General features: G+C 37.7%; 2 protein-coding genes across 2 annotated transcripts in view; both read right to left on the reverse strand.

Moving 5' to 3' along the window:
* Positions 1 to 86: 86 nt before the first annotated feature.
* LOC121412083 (aqualysin-1-like) lies at positions 87 to 12,849 on the reverse strand. The gene is made up of 9 exons (XM_041604991.1): positions 12,832 to 12,849; positions 11,314 to 11,445; positions 10,307 to 10,429; positions 9,524 to 9,653; positions 8,706 to 8,815; positions 2,464 to 2,602; positions 2,035 to 2,222; positions 1,498 to 1,669; positions 87 to 311 (listed from the first exon to the last, which is right to left on the reverse strand). Exons 1-9 carry the CDS (start codon positions 12,847 to 12,849, stop codon positions 199 to 201), a joined length of 1,125 nt encoding a protein of 374 aa, XP_041460925.1. The 3' UTR covers positions 87 to 198.
* A 2,400-nt stretch (positions 12,850 to 15,249) lies between these two features.
* The window catches only part of LOC121411464, a 34,808-nt gene continuing 24,181 nt past the window's right edge, over positions 15,250 to 25,876 (reverse strand). Inside the window, exons 2-7 of the mRNA XM_041604217.1 lie at positions 22,268 to 22,371; positions 21,346 to 21,607; positions 20,123 to 20,190; positions 18,464 to 18,611; positions 17,747 to 17,811; positions 15,250 to 17,304 (exon numbers count right to left, since the gene is read on the reverse strand). Of these exons, the coding sequence (XP_041460151.1) occupies positions 15,920 to 17,304; positions 17,747 to 17,811; positions 18,464 to 18,611; positions 20,123 to 20,190; positions 21,346 to 21,607; positions 22,268 to 22,371 (2,032 nt within the window). The 3' untranslated portion in view covers positions 15,250 to 15,919. The remainder of the gene's footprint in view (positions 17,305 to 17,746; positions 17,812 to 18,463; positions 18,612 to 20,122; positions 20,191 to 21,345; positions 21,608 to 22,267; positions 22,372 to 25,876) is intronic.

The raw sequence follows: 25,876 nt of genomic DNA on the forward strand, positions 1-25,876 counted from the left end.
TTTAGTTATGATATCCAAAGAGTTCACGAATTATTCAAGTGTCAACTGAGCTGATAGATTGAACCTTTACATAATAGAGATTTGTGTCACTGTTGGCTATCCATAGTTAGACCACAACTTCATAGTCCACGGTTAAAATTAAACATTCAGAATGCAGCCAGCAGACATAAGTGGAGATAGCTTTCCATTATATCTCGGTTACTGGACATAGAGGAGCTTGTTGGGCGTGCCCGAAGGGACGTCCAGGAGTACACCGCTGGTAGCGGACTCCAGAAGGTCGGTTCGACTTCGGCCGTTTAGAGCTAGGGCACCTGGATGTGGAAAAATATGAAAAGCTCCTTGAACAATATGAACGTGCCAAAGTAAATAAAGGATCATGATATAGAGCCAGTGGAAAAGCATATTTTTAGATTTATTGCAAGATTGTGACCAGTTTGTCCAGAAACTTTGGGAGAGGAATGGGGAGTGATGTAAACATAAACTTGAAAGTGCTCGAGGGGATAAAAATATGACTTTTTTCAGTGTAGGGGGTTGTGTGGGGCATTTTATTTCGGGAGAAACAGCTTCATTTATTGTATCGTTATCAAGATAACTATGTAATTGTTTGATGGATCAACTTCAAATATGTTTCAAAAACATAGGAGTGACTGAACGATGATCTATATGGATGACAACAATCGTGATACATTTTGGGGTCAAGGACACAGGCCAAAGATTACAGAGGCCATTCTATACCTGAGATCTTGTTCTTTTGCAATAACCAAGTAACCTTTTCAAAAATACACTTCTAACTTGGTTCATGTACTCTAGTTCTAATTACTCTACTCTAATTCACTAGTTATGATGTTTGATTAAGGTCAAATGTCACAAGTCATTATTTGACAATGTTAAAATATATGATATACATGTATTAATGATCTGGCAATTGCAGAAACAGTTTAGCAGTGCACAGTTGTGAATCCATTACAGCAACCACCAGAGCCCCTTCAAGACTTTAAACCTTAACTGTGATTGGCTTCTGATTCATGTTACCATGGTAATTGCGATAATGGCAAAGTTACATTGTAACTATGAAATGGTCTTCTTCTGATAGTGTGATACAGAGTATGCCTTGGACTGCTTGACAAGTGATAGGATAGTAAAATGACTGACAGGGAGGGGGATTGGTAAATGGGTTCCGTCAATATTTAATCAAGATTTTTGTAATCTTGTGGGAAAGCTGTCACCTGATGAACGTTGAAAGGGTATGTATTGTACTCCAGGCTGAGAAGTGTATGGTTTATAATAATAATGTCAATTTATATAGCACAGTTACTATATGCTCTACTGCGCTTGATACTTAACTTGATAAGTAGGCCTACTGTATAGATGCTAGATCAATTCAAGGAATAAATACATTGCAAAGTAAGCCCATCTATCTATGAAAAGGCAAAGGCTGTCTTGGCAGAAACTAAGTGAAATAATGATCAAACAGAAAATGATGTTGGGTTGGTTTACCTGCCACATGGGGACATGCCATTGAGGATCCACTGAGTACAGCAGTGGCATCGTTGCTGGTGTACCAAGTTGATTTGATTTCACTCCCAGGGGCGAAGATATCCACACATGATCCATAGTTTGATGAACTACGAATTGTGTCTGTTTGGGTCGATGCACCAACTGTAATAGCCTAGAAGATATTGGGAGAAATACAAATTAATGTATGATTTTCATCTTAATTTCCCTTTTTTGTTATCTTATTTTGATTTAATATGGTATATTCTTTTTAGATAGGGGAGTGTTGTCACATGTCACAATCTGATACCATGCATATCAATAAAGGTAATCATTTTTTCAAGGGCTAATAAAAAAAAAATTACTGAATGTCACATTTTGAATTTACTAAATATGAAATAGCAACTCGGGTTTTTATTGATTCCTTACTTCAGTTCCTTGTAACTTTTATATAATTCATTACTTTATTAATTCATGTTGAAAACATCTGGTACAAATGCCACTTTTTAAGCTTTTGTGAATCTGGGCCCGGATTTTTACCGAAGGTTCTCTGCCGGGTGAGTAATTACAGGCGTCGCTGTTGCTATTTCCTGCGGCTACCACTGTGGGTACACCACTGTCCACCAGTGTTCTTATAGCATCATCAAGAGTAGCAGAGGCCCCTCCTCCTACAGACATGGAGGCTACCGCATCACTTCCAATGGCATCTGTAGCTACCCAATCAATACCTGTCCAAATAAAAAGTGGGAGGGTAAAAAAAGGGTAATATAGTTATATGGCATTAAATTTCTTTTCTACGCTCTTCTTTCGTTCTTCCTCCTTTATGAATCATTGGGGACAGTTGCCCTTGCATTAAGTATTCAATACCGTATGATTTCTAAGAGTGAAGGTTAATTTATGCAAATTGATCCTTATTTCAATTTCAAATTCAATGCAGTATAATCTCATCAAATCTTTGTAATCCCATACCTGCAATCATAGCCGAGTATGAGCCACTCCCGTAGCAATTGAGTACCTTGACCCCTTTGATCGTGACCTTCTTTGCCACGCCATACGTTGAGGAGCCGACGATGCCAGCACAATGGGTGCCATGGCCTTGACAATCCTCCTGCAAGTATTAATTTTCATGGAAGACATTCTTAAAAATAAATCGAAGAGGTTTTATTTGTCTGTTTCGAGTTGAAAGTTAATTGAAATGATATTCCGTATAAGATGAATGTTCCTGATCCCTGACTTTAACATTTGAATACTCGGGACTAAAATTTACTCTGAAGTATAGATTTTTGATCATTTTCGTGAAGAGGATGGATATATCACGTTTTATTGTTTCTGGAGTATAGATTTTATGTTCGCTGCGCATTTTCCCCTTTATTGTGCTAAGCTCGTTAGAATGACTGCACAATTATGTTGGCGCATATAATGCATGTCCTCTGGATTATTTGATGACGTAATTTCATTCGGCAAGTAAATTGATGTACACTGTGATGCACTCAACCCAGGTGCAGTGCAGGTGTATGGATCACAGGCAGGAATCCATTGAAATGTTTTTGCGCTGTAAAGTACCTACCAGGCTAAAACCGGGATAGATAACTTATTTTCATAATGTGGTATCAGCTAGGGAGGTGACATGCGTTGTAAGAACTGTCACATTTTGTTTCATCATTTCTATTTGATTTTACTGCAATAAGGAAGATATGCCGACTTAACCATTAGCTAGACCATAAGTTTGGGATGTGCGTTCAAAGCAGGCGCGGATCCAGGATTTCGTAGGGAGGGGGGCCCAAATTCGACCTAATTTTGGCGCCCCTGTGTACTTTTCGGAAAAATGGCGGCCCTCCCTCCCCCGGGCAAGTGCCTAAAATGCATGTTAAATTATCTTATTTCATAGGCACATGAATCAGGGGCGGATCCAGCCTTCTGAATTTTTTTCAGCCATATTTTCCCCGATCGGCCGCGCTCGAAGATGTTTTTTTTTTCGTTTGTTTCTTTGAAGGGGATAGACATATAAGTCACTTCTTAGCTTTATTCTTTAAATCAACATAAATGTATACTATCATAATCCTTATATTACAATGCCTGCGCGAAGCGCGAGCAATTTTTTTTTGAAATTGTATTTATTTTTTCTTAAAAATTTGAACATTCTGAAAAAAAGATGTGCCTGCAATAATTACTGCGAACGCGAAGCGCGAGTAGAAATTTTTGATAAACGTTTTGAACTGATCGGAAAGCTAGGCCTAACAGTCCTGTTAAATATTGCATACAGTTAGCCATGAAGACGTTATATATTTCAACAATCAAATAATGCGAGCGCGAAGCGCGAGCTGAAAAATTTTGACATTTCTACATAAAGAATGGAAAACTTTAATCAGTTTTTGTAATCATGAACAGGATAGCTATACAGTATAACTAAAAAAATTTATGCGAGCGCAAAGTGCAAGCGGAAAAAATTCTAGATTTAGACGTAGAACGGGACACTCTATTCATGTTTCCTAAATCATGAAAAAGAGGGGATCTTCCCACATTAATAATGCGAGCGCAAAGTGCGAACAGAAAATGTTTGTATACGTTTTAACTGATCGAAAAGTGCCTTTTAAGGACTGCTTGCATTTAGCCATGAAAACATTACATATTTCATCAATCAAATAATGCGAGCGCGAAGCGCGAGCTGAAAATTTTTGACATTTCTACATAAAGAATGGAAAAATTTAATCAAGTTTTTGTAATCATGAACAAGATAGATTGATGCGAGCGCGAAGTGCGAGCGGAAAAATTCTAGTTTTAGACCTAGAACGGGACACTCTATTCATGTTTCCTAAATCATGAAAAAGAGGGGATCTTCCTACATTAATAATGCGAGCGCAAAGCGCGAGCAGAAAATGTTTGTACACGTTTTAACTGATCGAAAAGTGCCTTTTAAGGACTGCTTGCATTTAGCCATGAAGACATTACATTATCATTGATAAAGTAAAGAGAAAGGTTGTTTGTATAAAGCAATGTGATCTAGGTGGACTCAAAATCTTATCACATGCACCAGAAAGCGTGAACACATTACACCGATTCTTCGCTCTCTTCATTGGCTCTCCATCCCTCATCACTTACAAGGCTCTTCATGGACTCTCTCCAGCGTACATCAAAGCACTCATCTCACCTAAAACCCCTACTTCTATCCGACTTCGCTCATCCTCATCTATCCATCTTCAACTTTCTCATGGTCCTCGAACCCGCACCCGCTACGGTGATCGTGCCTTCGCCGTATGTGCTCCTAGGCTTTGGAATGCTCTCCCGGTCTACGTTCGTGACTCTCCAACAATTTCCACATTTAAGATTAGCTTGAAAACATACCTTTTTAATCAGTAATCTGTTTTGTTATTCCATGTATTTTTCATGCATTTTCCTTAATTTTTTGTAGTCTTTAAGTGTATATTATTCTGTATTCTGTTACTTGCAATTTTTGTCTATGTATCCAGCGCTTAGAAACAACGCGTATTAAGCGCTTTATAAATGTTGATTATTATTATTTTTATTATCAAAATGGTAGATTTGAATATGTTACTCCAAAGCTTTTTATTGAAGTGGATTTTGTATTACTATAATAACAAAGAATCGAAATTTAGTACAATTATTGATAGTTATCTTTCTCAATATGGAGGATTTGATTTTGTATTACATAGTAATTGTACAGAAAAAGAAATTAAAGTACATATAGACAAAATAAAAATGCCATATTATTATAAAGCGATAAGGACATTCTTGGTTTAATTCGAAAATAAAAGATCACAATGGAAATGTATTGTTTTTAAAAAGTTGGTTCGATATTGGAATTCTTAAGGTAAAAGACATTATTTTAGATTCCAAATTCAAATCATTAAAGGAAATGGAAGGTTTATTTGGAAAAAAGCATGCAAGTCTTTTTCAAGAGTATAACATTGTAATGAATGCCATACCAAATGTTTGGAAAAGGAATAAGTTTGAGTTATATTTTGAGATTCTGCAACCTAAGAGTGAAGATATTACACAGAATGTTTTGATGAATGTAAATAGGAAAAGAGGTTCAAAGTTATTTTACACCATGATTTTGAATAAGATAAGTATTAAACCTAAAGCTGAAGAAAGATGGGAAAATATTTTACAAGAAGAGATTGATTGGAAATCTGTATGGTTATTTAATTTACAAACTGTCAAAGAAAATAGAATAACAGAGTTTAATTATAAGTTATTACACAATATTTTACCCCATAGATATAATTTGTATAAATGGAAGTTAATAGATAATCCTTTATGTTCACATGACAATGAAATTCAAGACAGCGTACATTTATTTGTGACTTGTAAAAAACACAATTATTCTGGAAAAAATTTAGTAGCATTGTGTATGAAGTTGTAGGCATTAATTTTTATTTTAATGTTGCTACTCTGATAAAAGGATATGAGTTACGAAACAAAAAGCATAGAGTCTTGAATCTTCTAATCATGTATGCAAGGTATGCTATTTATTCAATTTTTATTCGAACAGAAAGTCGGAATTGTAGAATTCATGATTTTGGAATACTTTGTTTATTCAAAAGGTTGATTTGTAATCGTTTAGAAATAGAGAAGCGTTGTAAAAGTAAACATTTGTGTATTTTGAAAACAGTATAGTTGAAGAAAATATATCATGCTTTGTATGACATTGTTTACATTTTATGTAACTATTACATGTGATTTTTTATCAATAAAATTATTTTAAAAAGAAAAAAAAATGAAGACATTTACATATTTCACAATCAAATTATGCGAGCGCGAAGCTAGTTCCCTAGTTCGAATATCATTTCGCCTCCCTAGCTCGAGTATCAATTTTGCGCGCCCCAAGTTTGAACATCGATTCGGCGCCCCCTAGTGTGAGTATCAATTTGGCGCCCCCTACCCCGAAAATCGATTCGGCCCCCTCCCTATAGTTCGAGTATCAATGTAGCGCCCCCCACTTCGAACATCATTTCGGCGCTCTCCTAGTTCGAATATCAGTTCGGCGCCCCTACATGTAGGTCGATCATCAATTTGCCCCCCCCCCCCCCGTTCGAACAATATTCGGCCCCCAGTTCGAACATCATTTTGGCATTCCTTCGAACTCAATTTGCCTTTCCTAGTTCGAATATTATTTCGCCCCCCTAGCTCGAGTATCAATTTTGCGCCCCCTAGTTTGAACATCAATTCGGCGCCCCCTAGTTTGAGTATCAATTTGGCGCCCCCCTACCTCGAACATCGATTCGGCCCCCTCCCTAGTTCGAGTATGAATTTGGCGCCCCCACTTCGAACATCATTTCGGCGCCCTCCTAGTTCGAATATGAATTCGGCGCCCCTACATGTAGGTTCAACATCAATTTGGCGCCCCTACATGTAGGTTGATCATCAATTGGCCCCCCCGTTCGAACATAAATTCGGCCCCCAGTTCGAACATCATTTTGGCATCCCTTCGAACTCAATTTGCCTTCCCTAGTTCGAATATCATCCTCCCCCCTAGCTCGAGTATCAATTTTGCGCCCCCCTAGTTGGGAACATCAATTCGGCGCCCCTAGTTTGAGTATCAAGTGGCGCCCCCTCCCCAGTTCGAGTATTAATTTGGCGCCCCCAGTTCGAACATCATTTTAACATCCCTTCGAACATCATTTCGGCGCCCTCCTAGTTCGAATATCAATTCGGCGCCCCTACATGTAGGTCTAACATAAATTTGGCGCCCCTAGTTCGAATATCAATTCGGCGCCCCTACATGTAGGTCGATCATCACTTCGGCCCCCAGTTCTAAAATCTTTTTAACATCCCTTCGAACATCATTTCGGCGCCCTCCTAGTTCGAATATCAATTCGGCGCCCCTACATGTAGGTCTAACATAAATTTGGCGCCCCTAGTTCGAATATCAATTCGGCGCCCCTACATGTAGATCCAACATCAATTTGGCGCCCCTAGTTCGAATACCATTTGCCCCCCCCCCTAGCTCGAGTATCAATTTGGCGCCCCTAGTTCCAACATCAATTTTGGCGCCCCAACGTCGAACAGCACTTCGCCCCCCCCCCCCCGTTCAAACATCAATTCTGCCCCCAGTTCGAACAGCATTTTGACATTCCTTCGAACATCATTTCAGCGCCCTTTTGGTTCAAACATCATTAATTTTCCTCTCTTCCTCTTTTTTTTTTCTCGTCCTTCCCTCTTCCTCTCACCTTTTTCTTTCTTCTCTTCTTTCCCCTTTCTCTTTCTTTTTTCTTCTCTTCTTTCTTCCCTCTTTTCTCTCTCCTTTTCTCTTCCTCTCTCTTTTCACCCTCTTCCTCTTTTTTTTCTCCCCCTCCCCTCCCTTTTCTTCTCTTCCTTCCCCCATTCCTCTTTTTTTCTCTTTCTTTTCCTCTTCTTTTCCTCTTTTCTTTCCCTCTATTTTTTTCCCTCTTCTTTCCCCTCTTCCTCTTTTCCTTTTTTCTCCTTTTCCTCTCTCTTCCCCCCTCTTCCTCTTTTCTTTCCCTCCCCTCCCTTTTTCTTCTCTTCTCTTCCTTCCCCCTCTTCTTTTTTTCCTCTTTTTTCCCTTCTTCTTTTTTTTTCTTTTTTCTTTCCCTTCTTCTTTTCTTTCCCCTCTCTTTTTCTTCTCTTTATTCCTCTCTCTCCCTCCCCCTTTCTTTTCTTCTCTTCCTTTTTTTTCTCTTTTTCCGTCTCTCTTTTTTTCTTCTCTTCCTTTCTCCTCTTCCCTCTCTCTCTTTTTTTCCTTTTCCTTTCCCTCTCTTTTTCCTTCTCTTTCTTTCCCCTTTTCCTCTCTCTTTTCCTTCCCTTCCTTCCCCTCTTCCCTTTTTTTTCTTTTCTTTCCCCCTCTCCTCTCTCTTTTTCCCCTCTTCCTTCCCCCTCTTCCTCTCTCTTTTCCCCTCTTCTTTTCCCCCTCTCCTCTCTCTCTTTTCTTTTTTCTTTCCCCCCTTTTCCTCTCTTTTTTTCTTCCCTTCTTCTTTTTCTTCTTTTTCTTCTTTTCTTTCCCCTCTTCCCCCTTTTTTCTCTTTCTTTCCCTCTCTCTTTTTTTTTAGCCGAAGGGGGGGGGGGGCCAAGGCCCCCTCGGCCCCCCCCATGGATCCGCGCCTGGTTCAAAGAGTGTAGGCACATTATTTTAATTTCATGCATTGTTTTTTATCTTAAAGTGGTGTCTAGTTATAAAAACAAACAAACAATAAAATGGAGGAGGGATAAAATAGCAAACTAGATGATCTTACAGCTGTGCCGCCTGGGTATGTCCAGGCATGGACTGCACGACCTTCGAAGTCATCGTGGTTCTGGTTTACCCCTGTATCGATTACGTACACAACAACTCCATTCCCACTGGCTGCAAAACAAAACAAGGGGGGAAAGGAAATAGTACAGTAATGTTGAAACGTTGAAACACTATAAAATTGTACAGGAACACAAATGTATACATGCAATTATAAAACGGCTCAAATTGAAAGTATGGAAAGAAAGACACATTCTTATTGGATACATAACTAATGGTGTGTATGCAATTTAAAACGGTTAAATAAATACTTGAATCCGTTGGAATAAGGAAAGACACACAGGATATATATATATTTTACAGCAGGAAAACAAAGTAATATGAGAAATTGTAATACGTAGGGTCCATATTGAATTCCTCAAACACTGGCAAAGAAAAGGACAAATCAGTAAAAGACAGATCCGAAATGTAATTAAAGGAAACGATAATGATAATGCTGATGACGATGACGATTGGGCATTAGGCGCGAAGTCACAGGAGGGCAGGGGCGACATATGGTTTTGCAGGGGGGGGGGGGGGGGTTAGAGAGAGGGAAGAAAAGGACGAAAGAAGAAAGATTCCCTCGGTCTCATCCAATTGAGAAAAGTTATGACGTCACCATTTGGGAAGACATATATCACCTTCATTCGGGAGTTAATACTTTTTTATTTTTCCTTTTTGGGTGGTCAAAGTTCTGATCAAAAATCGCCAACCCTCATTGATTTAATGATTATGCAAAGACAAGATGTATATAGTCAATAGTGGTGCAGAAGTTATTCTTACCCGAAGGGGCGTAGCTATTGTCGAGGGGCAAGTTTCGTTGATCTACTCTATCCAAACCCCAACAGCCTACATCCATGGCTCGAACCACCCCATCTTCTTCTACGTACTCAATACCAGGCATCAAACGGACCTAATACATTGAAATTACATTAACCATACATCTATCTGAATCCACCAAGGAAGAAAGTAGGGTGTCCATTATGGCCCACTTTGGGTTGGGGATATGCATCCTATTCTTTATTATGAATGGTCCTGCAAATGACCCGTTTTCAGGTTGGAATATCAACATAATTATCCTACTTCGCTCTTGCACTTTGTACAGTGAGAATTGTAAAATATTTGCCGCCAACATTCCTTAAAATGTCACTTTTCAGGTTATTAAATACAAAAATTCAGATCGCGCTTTGAGCTCAAATTGTTTAGTGAGAGATACATCCTGTATTTTTATTGCAAAAAAAAAAAAAAAATTTGAAAGTGCCATTTGTGTCCCGTTTTTAGGTCAGAATATCAATAGTTTTAATATCTTTAAAAATAATTCAACTCGAGCTTCGCGCTCGCATTATTTCTTATAAAAATAAATGCTTGGGTAGGATATGGTAGTCGAGATCGGGATACTTATTTCTAACTTTTTTGCGATTTGTTTCATCATGCAAACTCGTGTATATTGTTGATTAATCAATTCATGAATAAAAAAGAGTCAATAATCTGTCTTGTACGAATGACACAATTCTTATGGGGAAAAGCGCCCATGAGTGATAAATGTAGGTTGGAGAGTAAACTCACCATCTTCAGTAGATCATCAGAAAGACGAGCAGAGAATCCTTTAAAGAGTCTTTTATAACTATGGTCCACACGACCACCGGCAACTCTGATGGTAGATGTAATAGATTCGACGTCGACATGACTCTGTAATTGCAATACCCACAAAATTAAAATGGAAGCAAGATTTCTCACTTATTACATCAAATTCATTATATCGGTATTCAGCAAAGAGGCATGAGCAAAATTGACAAAATTCTCCATTTTGTAACTTTTTTTTCGGAAGAGCTTCAAAACGGCTGTAAAAAGGGAAATAAAATGGTCTACCACACGGCTTCAAAACGGAAAGTTGCTCACTGTAATCATAGTATATTTTGTGAAATATAGCGATTGTGATCATGATAATCTAAAATGATTAAATGTTGGTTGACGAATTAGTGATGGTGATTGAGCGTCAATCCTTAATTTCATCACGAAAACTATCAACACTGCTCATTTCTGAAGACTTCCAAAATCGGAATGAATAAATCCATGAAAATAAATGAATGATTGGTCAGTTAGCTGGCCAATAATAGGAATAGAAGGGTTTACGGTATACCATCATGTAAATCCTCACTTTGCAGGTATTTTAGGGATATTCAATATTATAAAGGATTTCATTCTCGAGGGTTCAGTATTACTTCAGGTATAATGGTGCGTCGATAATCCTGTGATTCGCCCGTTCAATGTTTGTACCCCCCTCTAAAAAAAAATAAAGAAAGAAAAAAAAGAAGGAAATTCCTTCTATAATGGGACCAAGAAAAGATTTTGAAAATGTGTGGGGGGGGGTAGACTGAATATGTTGATGGTAATTTTCATGTTTTTGCATATGTTTATACGGAAAAACAGAAACACTTGAAGCATCCCCTCTGTGTTGTAAAAAAATAGTATTTCGCAGATCCTACATCACCACAAAAATATATTTTGTTTATTTCCATTCACATGGTCATTCAATGTAATTAAACGGTCCTATATTAATCATTTCAACTCACCTTGAGTTTTATTATGTAGCTATCAGCAATCGGCTCGGCGGCTTTTAACAATACGGCTTCTTCGGCAAAGGTTGTCGAAACAAGTAGAAGTAGAGCAAGACAAATCTGATTCATCTTGATTAATATTCTCCACTGTGAAAGCCCACAGATAAAATATTAAGGACATTAAGGACTTATTTCATGACATGAAAGAGAGAGTAAAAAGAAACAAAGGAAGCAGCATCAAAAGAGTCACCTCTAAAATATTACACCTTGACGAAACAATCAAACAATATGGCGCGGTATCCCTGGGGTGGAGATCTCTCTATAAGGAAAGGACTATTATATTTTTATTTGTAGTATTACCATATTATATAACAGGGTGAAATGTGTCAAGGAATGGCCGTACGCAGAATTTTTTTCGCTGGCAGGGGCAGGACGTCTAAACGTAAAAAAACCCAACAACTCGAAAGCGAGGGAACGAAGAGACCGAGCATGTCATTGAGGCGCTTTTCCAGTTGTAAAGTGAAATTAAAGGATTTTTTAAAGTAAAAATATCTAAGCTTTAACCCCCCCCCCTTGGCATGTGCCAAGGAGGGGATAGAAGTATCAATAACGATTCCAAATGCTTTAGTAAATCCGAATCATTAACTCTTATGATTCACACATCGAATCAGTGTATGATAAAATGAACTAAGAAAATACATTTTTTTTCAATTTAGGTCTACATACCGTCAAGTTAGAATCAATTAGAAGGACGAGAGCTTTTGCAGTGACTCGATCCCTTTTAGCGAAGACGATGAAATGAAGAAGATAGAGCCTAATGTATAGTTCATATATCTTTATCATATCTTTATCATAATCATACAACAGCTGTTGTATGATTACCAAAAATATGGTTAATATTTTACTTGTCAATATCATGATTGAATCCCTTGTCTTGTCGAGTATGCGGCGCACTATAGCAGACTTGAAATGGGGGGGGGGGGGGGCTGAGAGAATTTCGATGACCTTTTCTTTCTTCCCCCTTTTTTGCTTGTCAGATTTTTTTAAGGGGAAGTGCTGCAGGAAATGGGGGTCACCTTTGACCCATTTTTTCCTTTTAGTTTTCAAATATTGTTTTGCCCCTCCTGATGATATGATGTTTCTAATTTACACAGTTAAAAAAATAGCACGTTGTTTAAGCCTGTCACTCTTACAAGTTTATTTGTTTAAACTTTTTGTGTAATTGTTTGAACTTTTTAAACAACTTGTTTGACAATTCTAAACAGTTGTGTAAAAAGTTTAAACAGTTGTTCAAAAAGTTAAAAGAATAGTAGTTAGAGTGACCGGCTTGAACAACGTGCTTAACATTTTTGACAGCGTTTTTACGGTGTTATGCTTCATTTTCTTATTCTTATTGGCCTAAAATGATATATAAAAAACTGTTTAATTCCGACCTATTTGTTGCGCCCCTCATTTTCTCCCCCTCCTCCACTCTCTCTGTCTCTCTCTTAAAGTCGATTTTCCTTAATTCTCTTTGCTATCCCCTCCAGTTACCTTTCCCCATGCATCCATCTCCCATTCCGTTTTCATCATCACCCCCTCTCTCTCCCTCTTTCTCTCTCTCTCCCTCCACCCCCCACCCCCCCCCCCCCCCCTCTCTATCATTCTTTTGCGATCCTTTTTTATTTTATGAAAGGAACCATACAACATTGAAAGACACAGTTTCCCCAAAATGTACCTTTTTTGTGTTTCATGATTATCAACAAAAGACATTGTAACGCTTTCAGAACTAACAGACTTGAAACATTTTTAATTAATGAATTTTCACGTAGATTATAAAGAAATTCGACTTTGGCTTTGTCGTGCAAAAAATAAATGTACACACAAAGTGAAATTCATCCTGACGAGAAATGTTGGAGAAAATGTGATGAAAATCCATTAATATGGATCCATTAATAAGAGGCAGGTTATGGAATCGTTTTTTTTTTTATCTTTTTTTCCACCCGCGCAAATTTAAAATCACTTTCATTAGAATGTTATTTTTGGGAATTCATATGATTTATATTCATATAAAGGAACTGCTCGTCTGTGACGTCACAAAATCAGACTTTAAAAATTGATGAATCCGTTATTTTTTTCTGTTTTTCTTATCACTTTATCGCCAGGGTGAACTTCCCCTTTAATTTACAGCAGATAGGGCAATTGATATTTCATAATCATTCATAATAATTTAGTGTTATATCAAAAATTAATTACAAATGAGTATAACCAATCACAACTTCAAAATTAAAAAAGTGCAATTGTGGTTCAATTCGTGGGTAAAGATATACCATGAAAATGTATATAGGCCTATAATGAGTTATGATTGCTAAAACACTGAGTGTCACGTAAAAAAAGGTTTTATCGAAGTAATACGTAAAAACTATTTAATCTCAAATCGGAGAGAGAAATAAGAGTTAAGCAATCCTGTGAGTTGTGACAGAAACCTATTTTGTTCACAGACTAATAAATAAAATGGCACATGGATATAATATTCAAATATAACATTAAATATTATATTTTAAATACTTTGTAAATTGCTATCGCTAAAACGGACATCTCGGACAACAAAACCTTTTAATTATTTTCCTCCGGAAAAAACTTCACTGACCGGAAACTAAAAAAAAACAATTTGAGAGACATTTTATTAAGACATTTCATTTAAACGTAATTAACCCCTCAACTTAAAAATCTGAATTAAGTCAATCCTCAATATAAAAGTAGATGATATTATATACAAAAATTGACTGCAACAAGTAATTGCAATTTTCAACGTCCAAGTAAGAGCCTAAATCGCTATTTATCTGTTAATACCGAATTGTGTTCAGTACCTAATGAATACAACACACACAAATTTCCGAATTCAGTTGCATTTGTTCTTAGTTAAGAATAAATAATTTTGTGCAGCTTGTACAAAGTCCAATGGACCTGAAGGACTGTTGAGAATATTGAATAAAAAAAATGTCGTACCGTTTGTGTAATCTGTTCAATCAATTTGAATATTTCCAATAAATCTGAAAATTGGGGGGGGGGTCCTTTCACAACGAGTTATATGGGTACTCCGGGCTGAAAATATTTATATCTAAATAAACAGAGTATAATTGACTAAATTGCTGAAAATTTCAACAAAATCTGACAACAATTAAAGTTATTGAAGTTTAAAGTTTAGCCATATTTTCTGAAAACAGTTTATGCAGGTCGTCATGAATATTCAATAGGTGGGCTGATTATGTCACATCCCCACTTTCCCTTTTCTTATATTTTTACATTAAATTAGAATTATTTCATTTTTTACATGTGTTAATGATATATCTCCCTTATGATAAAATAAGTTGCAGCAATTTAATCAGTTGTGAATCCAACTTTTTTTATTTCTTGGGGGAAAATTTAAATAAACATTATCTCGTATAATAAAATACAAAAGAACAAGTGGGGATATGACATCATCGATTTGCTCATTGAATATTCATGAAGACATTTACAGAACTGTTTGATCAAAATAATACAAATCTTTAAAATGCCGTCGTAACTTTGCTTTTTTTTGTCCGAAATTGAACATATTTTCAGTGCTTTGTCTTATTTTTCTTATCTGTTCAAATCATATTATTATCAGCCTGGAGTACCCCTTAAGGTATGACTTAAATCGTGCTTAAGTGCTAGCGCCCGCATGATATTTAGCGTGCAATCCCATTGATTAAAATTATTTATTTATTTATTATTGCGCGTATCCTTAGCATATTAATTCGAACAATGCGATGGCACATTTTTAACCGAATGCAATAAGAATTTTTTTTTTTTTATTGTTAAAGGGTGGAAAGTTGCACCCGTTAACGAAGATACAATATTTCACCTCTTTGAATGCTAAATATTTTGCATCATAAAAGGTGCAAAGTTGCCTTTAAAATGCAAACTTTTTTTTATTTCTTAGTATGCACCATATATTTTATACAACGGACAAGTTTACTCACAAGTCAAGTACCAACTGTTAACGCAGCATATAACATTTAATCGCCTCTAAAATATGTAAGTGTGTGCTTGCTATATACAGCTATAAGATAAGAACACCATGGGTGCATTAATTGAGTTTACGCACATTTCGATCTTAAAACTGAAAATATCACAAGCAATCATGCAGAATAGGCACATATCGATTCACAATTTTTTACATCAAAAATTATTTCAAAATAAAATGATAACAGTACCTGAAGGATAGATAGAAAAGACAGAGAAGAAGAATACGATGAGGAAGAAGGAGAAGAAGAAAATAAATAGAAGAAGAAGGAGGAGGAGGAGAAGAGGAATGGGAAGGAAGAGGAGGAATGAAAATCGAAAAAGGTGAACAATACGAGGAAGAAGAAAGGAAAAAAATATCGGTGTACATTTTGTGAATAAATTCTCCTTTTTAAACAATATTTCAACCCCTTTCTCAACTTTTATCAATAATTTCTGCAGTAACACAATCCTTATTTCGAAAACAGTCTCGACAATCGTAATATGTGAAAAAAGGCGTCCAAGGTATGTGACATACGAATAATATCTTAACATAATAAATAATTATTTACAAATACTTAAAGGTAGATCATTGAGAATGATCCGGGTAGTTTTAAGCCATGATATCGGGACCAGCCGGATGATACATGTATTCTCCATTCTCCATCTCATCATCTTCATCGTTCAAATTGTCATAACTGTCATCGTTCCGTCTTAGTTTTAGAGCAGCGTATTGGTTTCCTCCGACAGTTCTTGATGGTTGTTTCTTCTCCGAGAGATTGTTATTGTCACTTCCGTAGATGTATGCCTTATCTTGGCTGTTATGGTGCACATGGCCGTTACTTGGTGCGTCTGGTGAGTGCATCCCACTCCTGCCACCGCTTAGTCTTCCATTCTCCTTTGAAGACCGTTTGGAATCCTTTGGCCTAAGATATGAATCGCTATCTAACGCCTCATCTGTGGCTGGATGGTCATCGAAATCTAGGTACTCTGGGTGGAGGGATGTAAGTGGTTGGTACTCCGACGGTGACTGGGGGACTTTCGGACCACTCAGTCGAGATTCATAAACAGGATCGTATCGTTCATCCATTGTGTTACCATGTGATGGTGATCGATGTGAACCAGACTCGGATGCTGCACGTCCGCTCCCTCGGCTGCCCCGTGTCTTTGACTGAGGAAGAACCCTCTCATCGTCCTCATTGGGTAGCTGGTAGGTTTCTCTTTTACTATAACCTCCAATCGAGCTGGCTGGACTCCTCTCAAGCAGATGATAAACTGGTGCATTCTCATCGCCACTATCGGTATCAGCTTGCAGAGTAGACGGCGCCTGTCCTCCATCGGTCATATCCGGCAAGGACCTCCACCTGCGCACGCTTTCTGGTGATCTTCTTGGCCTCGACTGATACTGTCCGTACACAGGAACAGGCGTAAACGCAGCTGAATCGTGCTTTCTCGAGCGAGGCACACCCCTATGTCCACCGCCCCTGGTTAAACGATTGTAATCCTCACCAAGCGTCGAACTTCGACCTCTCCCAGATTGGTTCGGGACAAACCGCCTGTTGTTGCCATCTTTCAAGGCCTGACGAGCCTTGATTCTATCGAGAACCCGTTCCACATCGGCACTGTTTGCATGAGTATCGCCCGTGTTGCTCCTATACCGGTGAGGTTTTTGAGGAGTTCTGTGCTGATTTTCAGGATCTGAGATGGATGGTGCTACCTTGAGATGCATGTAAGGTAACCCTTGTGGTTCAGTCTCGGGTAGGTACTTGGTGTATCCGTAAGCATCCTGGGGAGCAGAACGGCCATCGGTCATATCAGCTAATGCTGGATTGACCCCCGGTAGAAGGCTCATCTGACGTACTGGTGGATTAGGTGGGTCACCAAGAAGTGCAATGTCGGATACTGACCGATGCATAGTGCCAGGATTAAGTGAGTTGATTGCAGACAGGCTCTCGCTTCGATATAACCCGTTTGGATACGCGCCACCTCTGCCAGGACCTAGGGAAACGGTTAAACGATAGAGAAAAATTGAATTATCTTAACCATGGACTACTAGGTAGGCCCATGTCTTAACCTACCAAATACCTTGCTTTCAAATCGTCATCAGTCTATCCTAAATAGCTTTAGCATTTGCCTTGGCATCAATAAGTGACAAAAAAATTTTATGACAACCGAACCAAGGAATATTTTCAATAAAGATTCATTCTGTGAAACGAACAAAACAATGTTGAAAAATGATTGATGAATCATGAGTACTATGACTTAACAGTATCATTAATACGCATTAATTATTGTTCTTTTTATCTGCTGCTAAAATTTTACTTTTCTAAAAAAAAGGAATATCGATCATTTCACATGCTCCTCCATAATTCAACATTTTATAATCCGCAATTGATAACTGACATACAAACTTCATCTGTAATAAAAGTCATTAACTTACTTGAAGTCATTTGTATTTCTTCTACCGTTGCATACTCTTGGGTATGGAGGGATGGCAGGTGACCTCTGAAATAAGAAATTCAAGACCATTCAGTATTCAAAAGATAACATTTAAGGAAGTTGACCAAAGTACTAAGCAGTAAAGAGAGTGCACAAAAATCCATCGCGCCTCTGGAAAATTTCGTCAAGAGGAACAAAATTTTCTGACAATTTCTTTGACTCTCACTCTAGGTTGGGCTTTTTCCTCTAACACGGGGACTTGGACAATCAAGCCCCCCCCCTCGGTACGCTAGAAGTGGATCACGCTAATGCTTTAAAGAACCGATCGTCATCTTTGACGAGAAGTCAAGAGCCGTCCAGAATACTGGTAGCCTGTCAAAATTTCATAATCTTAAGATTTATTACCAAACAGTTGACTACTCTGCGCGAGCTATAAACGTAAAATAGATTTGTCAAATAAAGGCATGTACTAACATACCAGAGCACAAGATAGGATTAATATCTTTGAACGATATCAAATTTGCTTCTTGAACTTTTCGTACTTTCTTCAAATTCATCTACGTGGATATTCATTGATGACTTAACGGAATTGTTTAAACTACATACGCTTGAATCAATTTCATACTACCTGCCTTTGCCAGCACATTTCTGACATAAATAATCATAACCTTGATTCAGTAATCCAGACTTAATTTGAAATGTGTTTTTTTTTTCTTACCTGGGGGGAAGTTTTGGACCACGATCCTTGTTCCTGTTTCTCCTTAAACAATACACAAAGAATGCGATGATGCAGATGAGAAGAATAACGGAGGCGACGCCCACGGCAATACCCAGTGTTCGCATTTCAGAGGCAGTCAAACCAGAATCTGTAAAAAGATAAAGAATTACGAGGAACTTTGGTTTTGAATTGAATTGAATTTATTTAGACAAGTATAAAATAGCATGTCTCGGGGAGAGAATGAGGTTAAATAACCCGTACAGGGTTGCTCCCCGGAAAAACTATGCAAAAATGTTTATAACATAGACATCAAAAATACATAATATACAATAATAAACATAAGTAAAACACTATGATTAAACAGTAAAAGCATACATAGGATACGTTCTGCCTCCCCCTAGCCCTACCACCTTGCTTCTTGGGGAAATTTTCAAATTCATTTTTTCGCATCCATTGAAAGAGGTTAAATGTTAAAAGTATCTGTATAGTAGGGTGCCTTTGGATTAAGAAAACAAAAACAAAATAAGAAAATAGCGATGTAAATCATAAATATTAAAAAATTGTAAGCGTCTGAAACAATGTTCTGTATGGGAAATGTGTGTTGAATTAGTGATAATTCTCTTTGTACGTTTTGGCAATATAAATGATTTTTGTTATAAAGGAGATGATGTGCTTCCCCCTATTACATTACAGTGTGTAATTAAGACAAGGCAAGATCATATGGTGACGAGATGATTTTCAAGTCTACTCATGCTTGATATTTTTATAAATGTCATTTATATTGTCTTTCCGGATAAGTTTAACATGACCCTGAACACCAAGGAATGTTAAACAAGTTTCCTTGTAACTTTGTTAAGTGTCACCTACATTGTCTTTCCGTAGGTTAATGTCAATCTTAACACCAAGGAATTCTAAAGAAGTTTCCGTGTTTATCACGTTGTTATTGATGGGAAAACTAAATCCTCGTTATTATTGTTTTCATAAATGATATAATTAGTTTTTGTTTTCAAGATTTATCAATAATGTGTCGACAAGAAATAAGAAATGTACTTAAGTTATTATTCTTACGCACGTTTTAAAATACCTTTTTGAAAAGCCATACACCATTTTCCCCCCAAAAAAGAAACTGCATCATTTTGAGTAAAATTATATTTTTAATTTTCTTTCTTCTGTGTAAAAATGGATATTTTTTTATAAAAATATGGTGATGGCAAGGGATCCGTGGAGATCCGCGCGAATCCGCTGGAAATTTGAAAGTTATTTTGGACGGTGCACGCAGAGCACTGTGTGACTGAGCCTTAAGCACGTTTTAGTTTTCGCATTTAGTAAGCGTCATAATTTTTTTCGTTGTCAGCCCTTGGTTCCTCTTTCTCAGAGGGGGGGGGGGGGGGTCTAGCGGGATATAAAATACAAATCAGTGTTCATCCTAGACCCTGGTAGCATCTTCCAAATGTATTTATGTTTAATATTGCACATCATGCTGGCTAAGCTATCACATCTCAAGCTAATACGATAACGTAGATGACGGGCACAACTTAAGTATGCCCAAAATTACTCGCAAGGTATAAACGCATTGTTATGAACATGATCATGAAAAGAGGTTAAATAACCAGATCCGGTGGATCTAGGAGATAGCAAATTCCAAAGACCTGTGCTTACCCGACTTTTCCGTTGGCTGCGGACTCTCTATTGGAATATCAATCAACCGACCAGTCGTCATCGGAGTCCTATGAAAAATTGACAATGAATAGAAAGAAGATAGTATCTGTTATTATAGAATTGGAAAGGGGTAAATGGTATTTATTCATTATATTTTAAGATGTGACTTTGTGGGAAGAAAATGTGGCAACTGCATGGTTTGAAGAGACACGAAAACGAAAATGAAAAGATTTCAGTCTGTTGGTTGTAGAACCATCTTGCGAGGACTAGGTGGCAAACAGGATGACGATTTTATGGCATATTATCCCTGATAGAAAGAATATTCATTGTGTTCAGGGTGTGGACTATGCGATAATGTCATTCACATTGTTGAAGTGTTGACCTATGGAAATAAAGTTCACACTGGACACCTCGACACAGTGTGAGTTTTAGTGGACTATAATATGGAAACGTGATTAATGATGAAATTGAAAAAAAAAGTATAATAGTGATTCCCCTTTGTGTTCTGTGAACTCTTGTGGTATTTTATTTTTTTCAACAAGGAATACGAAAGATCTTTTTTTTAAATCTAATATGATTAAAAGCGATCGTTAAAGGTCAAGTCCACCTCAGAAAAATGTTGATTTGAATCAATTGAGAAAAATCAGACAAGCACAATGCTGAAAATTTCATCAAAATCGGATGAGAAAGTTATGACATTTCAAACTTTCGCTTATTTTTTTTTAAAAAAATTAATAAAAGACGAGCCAGTTACATCCAAATGAGAGAGTCGATGATGTCACTCACTCACTATTTATTTTGTTTTTTATTGTTTGAATTATACAATATTTCAATTTTTACGAATTTGACGATTAGGACCTCCTTGCCTAGAACACAAAATGTTAAAATAATGGAATTCCATGTGTTCAGGGAGGAATGAAACTTCATTTCACATGACAATGACGAGAAAATAAAATATTTCATAGTTCATATAATAAAATACAAAAGAAATAGTGAGTGAGTGATGTCATCAGTTCCTCATTTGCATACTGACCGAGATGTGCATATAACTGTTTTGTTAAATGAAGCGAAACTTTAAAATGTCATGACTTTCTTATTTTACATCCGATTTTGATGAAATTTTCAGTGTTATGCTTGTTGAATTTTTCTCTTTTTATTCAGATCAAGTTTTTTGGGGGGTGGACTTGTCCTTTAAGGAGATGCATAGAAGGAGGCATCCTTACGTCATTGGAGGAGCTGGCGTAGGCGTTGGCGGTAAGGTTAATCCACACTGTGGGTTGCACTGTGGTGCGCAGAACTCGCTCAGCAACACGTAGCTGTCAGGTTGGGCAGAGTCCCAAGCGCGGAGAGCGTAGTGTGTACCGTTCGTCTCGTTCTTGAAGTAGATGAGGGGATTTATCCTCGAATGCTCGCAATTTCTCAGGTTTATACCGGGGTCCAGAGCTATTACTGCTCTTTCCGGGTCGTTGGGACACGTTCCAAAGCCTGCATAAACAATTATGTAAAAGAAAAAAATGTAAAAAAATATCAAAAGTCAAAGCTCAAGTCTTGTTCCGATAGAGCATTGAGAGCGTCGATGTATAACAACCTATTGTCATTCTCCATTTTCTATTTAAATAGAACTTATGAAAATGAGAGTATGATATTTTTCCCCTTAAACTCGCCTTGAATAACTTGCTAATTTTAGTTGAAAACGGTGCGGTAAAACCTTTTGCGCGGCGGCGTCGTCACGAAATCTTTCGAGAGTGGGGGTCAATTTGCCCCCCCTTAAATAGTATATACTACAACAACCATAAACGTAATCAGCTCCAGACCGGAAGTACTCGAACTGGACCTTGATACAGTAACATTTTGATCATGTGGTCGTATATACCCAGTATCCTCTCTGAGCACAAGCCCCCCAAAATATTGTATTTTTGCAACCCCTTCCCATGCAGTGAAAACACACCTTGAAAAAAGAACTCTACGTCTATTCACATAATATATTTGTGGGAAATGTCTTTATTCACAGTTTCACACGTTGTACAATATACCATCATTTGACCATCCACGGGGATAAAAGAAGATGCAGTACTGACATGATTTGCACTACGACCTAATCAAACTCAAACCTATATACATACTTCATTAGGTATTGCGACTTACCGTGAAATTTCTTAAGTGAACAGAAGTTGTTGAAGAGCGATGTTCCAAAAGCGGAAATGTCGATTTGAGCCCCTGTACACTCACACCAACCAACGCAGGATACACTGTTAAAAGACAATGTGAAGATGAACATATATCATTTGAGAAATATTATCAAGTGGTTTTAAATGTAGATTTAAACTGACACGGCTCCTTGATCTTTGATGTATCAGATACTGAATTTTTTTTTTAGGAAGCCAGAAAAACTCAGTGAGCGGACTTTTTTCTCTGCATTGCCCGTCATACTACTTCTACTACTACTGCTGCTGCCGATGATGATGAGGTGGTTATGGTGATTATTTTGTTGATAATAATAATAATAGTAATAAAATGTATCAACAATAATAATAAGGTATCTGATAGAGAAGCTTTTTTTCGTAACAAGAATAATAGACAAAGTGAAAATCCATTAATTTTTTGTATTTGAACCTAATGCTCACTATGTTCGTGAACTCTAATTGAATGACTCACGTCTCTCGCTCTCACTGACATGATATAAAGCACTTCTCAAGCAACACGCATAAGAAATAAATCAACACAACAATCGGTGATTTGATATTGATTGTTCCCGTAATCGGCACTATTAATATCGTATTGATTCAAAAGTCCCAGCTGGCCATTTTAATTGATTCTATCATCTTGTGTCATTATGGGTGTTACACTCGGTGACAATGACCTCATACGGTCGTTCACCCATGATGTACTGCGCTTCATCGCTTGGTATAGGTGTGTGTGGGTGTTTGTGTGTGTGTGTCTCTCTGTCTGTCCGTATGTGTATGGGGGTGCGCGTGAGGGTTTGTATATATTGTGTGAGAGAAGAGAGGGATGAGAGAGGGAGAGGGAGAGGACGGGGTGGAGAGAGAGACACACACAAATACAGACTATATATGTTTCATGACTGCCTGTAAACTCTGACATCGAATATAAAAGAATGATGTTAATAGCCAGAAAATTACTACCAGCAACTAGAAATGAAACATTATCCAGAAGAAAACCTTCACATGAACATCATAACATGAACCGTTCAGAGAAATCCCCTATATGCAATGAATTCTAGATATAAATAACTAATTGTAGTTTCATTCGCTTTTGTGAATTATCAGCACCATCTCCAGGGGAGGGAAATCATGATAATAGAGCAATATAAGGAACATACTCTGCCAACGACCCTCGATTCTGAGAATTAAAGAGGCGAGTGAATGCACCAAAATAATGGATGAAAATAGAACACGTTCCAAAGCAATATCGACAATGAGAGAGAATGGAAAGAGGGAGGTGGAACGTGGTGAGAGGGAGAGAGAGAGATGGGGGGGGGGGGCGAAAAGAGAAAGAAGAAAAAATAACGAACGAGAAGGCTGTAAAAACAAAATTCAACCATGACAGATGGTCAGATAATGGAAAAATAATATTGTTTTGATATAAACTTAGAGAGACAGGGAGAGAGATGATGGAAGAGGCATATTTTATGTACATTTTTAGGAAAGGGTTACATAGATGGAACTATGGGTGAAAGCGAAGAGAGAGAGAAAAAAAATGGAAGATGCATGTTTTGAAAGAGATGGATAAGAATATAGTTTGAGAGAGAAATATGTAAAGAGAGAGAGAAAAAAAGACAGAGGGACAGATAGGGAGAGAGAGGGGGGGGGGGGTGAGAGTTGGGTGGGGAGATTTTATAGATGGGTAAGTGTATGCGAGACCTGAGCTGCCTGTGCTTCCCGACGAGTCCTCCACGTTTCCAGGAATTCTGACAATAGGCTCCTCCCGCTGTCTTGAATAATTTGAATTTGATTATACTCTCATCGTGCGTTCAACTTGAAATCGATTTTCCCGCCCATCTACATAACAAGCTCGTATGATAAGGGAGACAGGAGTAGAGAGGTAATCGCATTGGCTTTAGACCAACTTTACAATAAATTCGCAATAAAACAACAATTTATAGCCATCATCGTGTAAGCTGGAAATTAAAACTTTAGCAATAGATCTCATTAATCCTGTCAGAAATAGTAACAAAATGTAGGACGTGAAGTAATAATCATGTTTTGACACTGTATTGAAGATGAAAAATTCCCATGGAGCGTGCCTAGTTACAGACGATTAATGTGCGTGATGATGAGTCATACCTGACAAACAATAATTGGCGCGAAAAGCAGAAGTCATGCGGACACAGATTCGATGATAGGGAAGATATACAGGATGCAATGTGGCGTCATCGTCGCATACAATCCGCGCCTATTTTTGCTCATCATGATTATTCAAAACCTTCACATCAGCAATTCGTTTCAGGGCTGGGAAATACTCATTTGTATTTTTTTTTCATTTATTCATTACATTCGTCATATTGTTTAATGAATCTAGAGAATGTGGAGATTTTGTATTTTATAAAATATCCCTCCTCGTTCTGGTTATCTTAATTCCCTTTTATAAATACTTGTAAAATATAGGTGCAATCACCCCCTGTTCCCTGTGCCCCGATCCTGGATGCATTTTATACCCCCACATCAACTTACTAAACAACGCGGTTTCATCATGCCCATTAATACTGCACTGCTGAACAAGTATCGAATACAATAGCCTTGAATTAATCTAATATAATCGTCTCTCGCTATTCATGTTGCTATAACAGCATACCCTATGAAAGAGTATATATCAAGGGAAATGTGCACTTAATATTCTATCCAGCGAAGTGAATGAGGTTAAGTGACTTAGAATGTATGCCACTTCGCGGCGCCATTATCCATCTACCCCTGATGTAGACACACTGAGTAATCTAATGAATACCACGGAAGCAAGGTGTGGACTTCCAATCACATTGATTAATAAGCATTAAATCTCTAATGGGAAAAGTGTATTCAAATTCAACCCTGGAGAATTTGGATGACACATAATCATGTATGAATGAGAAGACAGCATCCCGTTGCCATGGTTACACGTATTGGGATGAAGATTGATGATATGTGTCTCAGACGTGGTGACATTGGACCATTGTGGGAATTTTGATGAACTCATCAACGTCATCAATTGTCCGTTCCGATGAGCCAAATACATACATTGCGTGATTATCATCCCCAAATAAAACACATGGATTCGGACATGGTGTCTCATGGGTGAGACCACTCGTCGTTATCATTAATTTTTCCAAGCAATCACAACGAAGGGGAAGGATAAAATGAAAAGGAAAATGGAAGTAGAGGGAATGAGATGGAAAGAAAAGGTGTTGAATTAACCTTCAGGAATTTCACGCTAGTCAGATTACATCAGACCCACAACTAACCAGTAAGGTCATGCCTACAGGCATCTATGCAAATCATCTCACCCTCCCCACACACACCTTCATCTCTTGTTTCTATATAGGTCACACATCGTAGGGTTGAACTACATTTGCTATTTTTCTGTGTCACTTTAAAGGGGTCAACCCTTCTAATGGAAAAATCCTCAAGTGCTTGTACCTGACTACCTCCGGGCGTTGTCTTCCTTTTGTACCCCACACCAAATTTAGACAATTCAATAAACCAATCAAATATCAGCTTTCATCATGCACATAGTTGGTTAGAGGAAGGTTGAAAAAACGGT

This window comes from Lytechinus variegatus, chromosome 3, assembly GCF_018143015.1.
Source record: "Lytechinus variegatus isolate NC3 chromosome 3, Lvar_3.0, whole genome shotgun sequence".
Taxonomy (NCBI): domain Eukaryota; kingdom Metazoa; phylum Echinodermata; class Echinoidea; order Temnopleuroida; family Toxopneustidae; genus Lytechinus; species Lytechinus variegatus.

Excerpts from the sequence above, each read along its gene's own strand:
- LOC121412083 (XM_041604991.1), bottom strand. Across the intron at positions 10,430-11,313 it reads GCTACATAATAAAACTCAAG|AGTCATGTCGACGTCGAATC; the intron begins GTGAGTTGAAAT and ends TTGCAATTACAG. Across the intron at positions 1,670-2,034 it reads CACCCGGCAGAGAACCTTCG|GCTATTACAGTTGGTGCATC; the intron begins GTAAAAATCCGG and ends AATATCTTCTAG.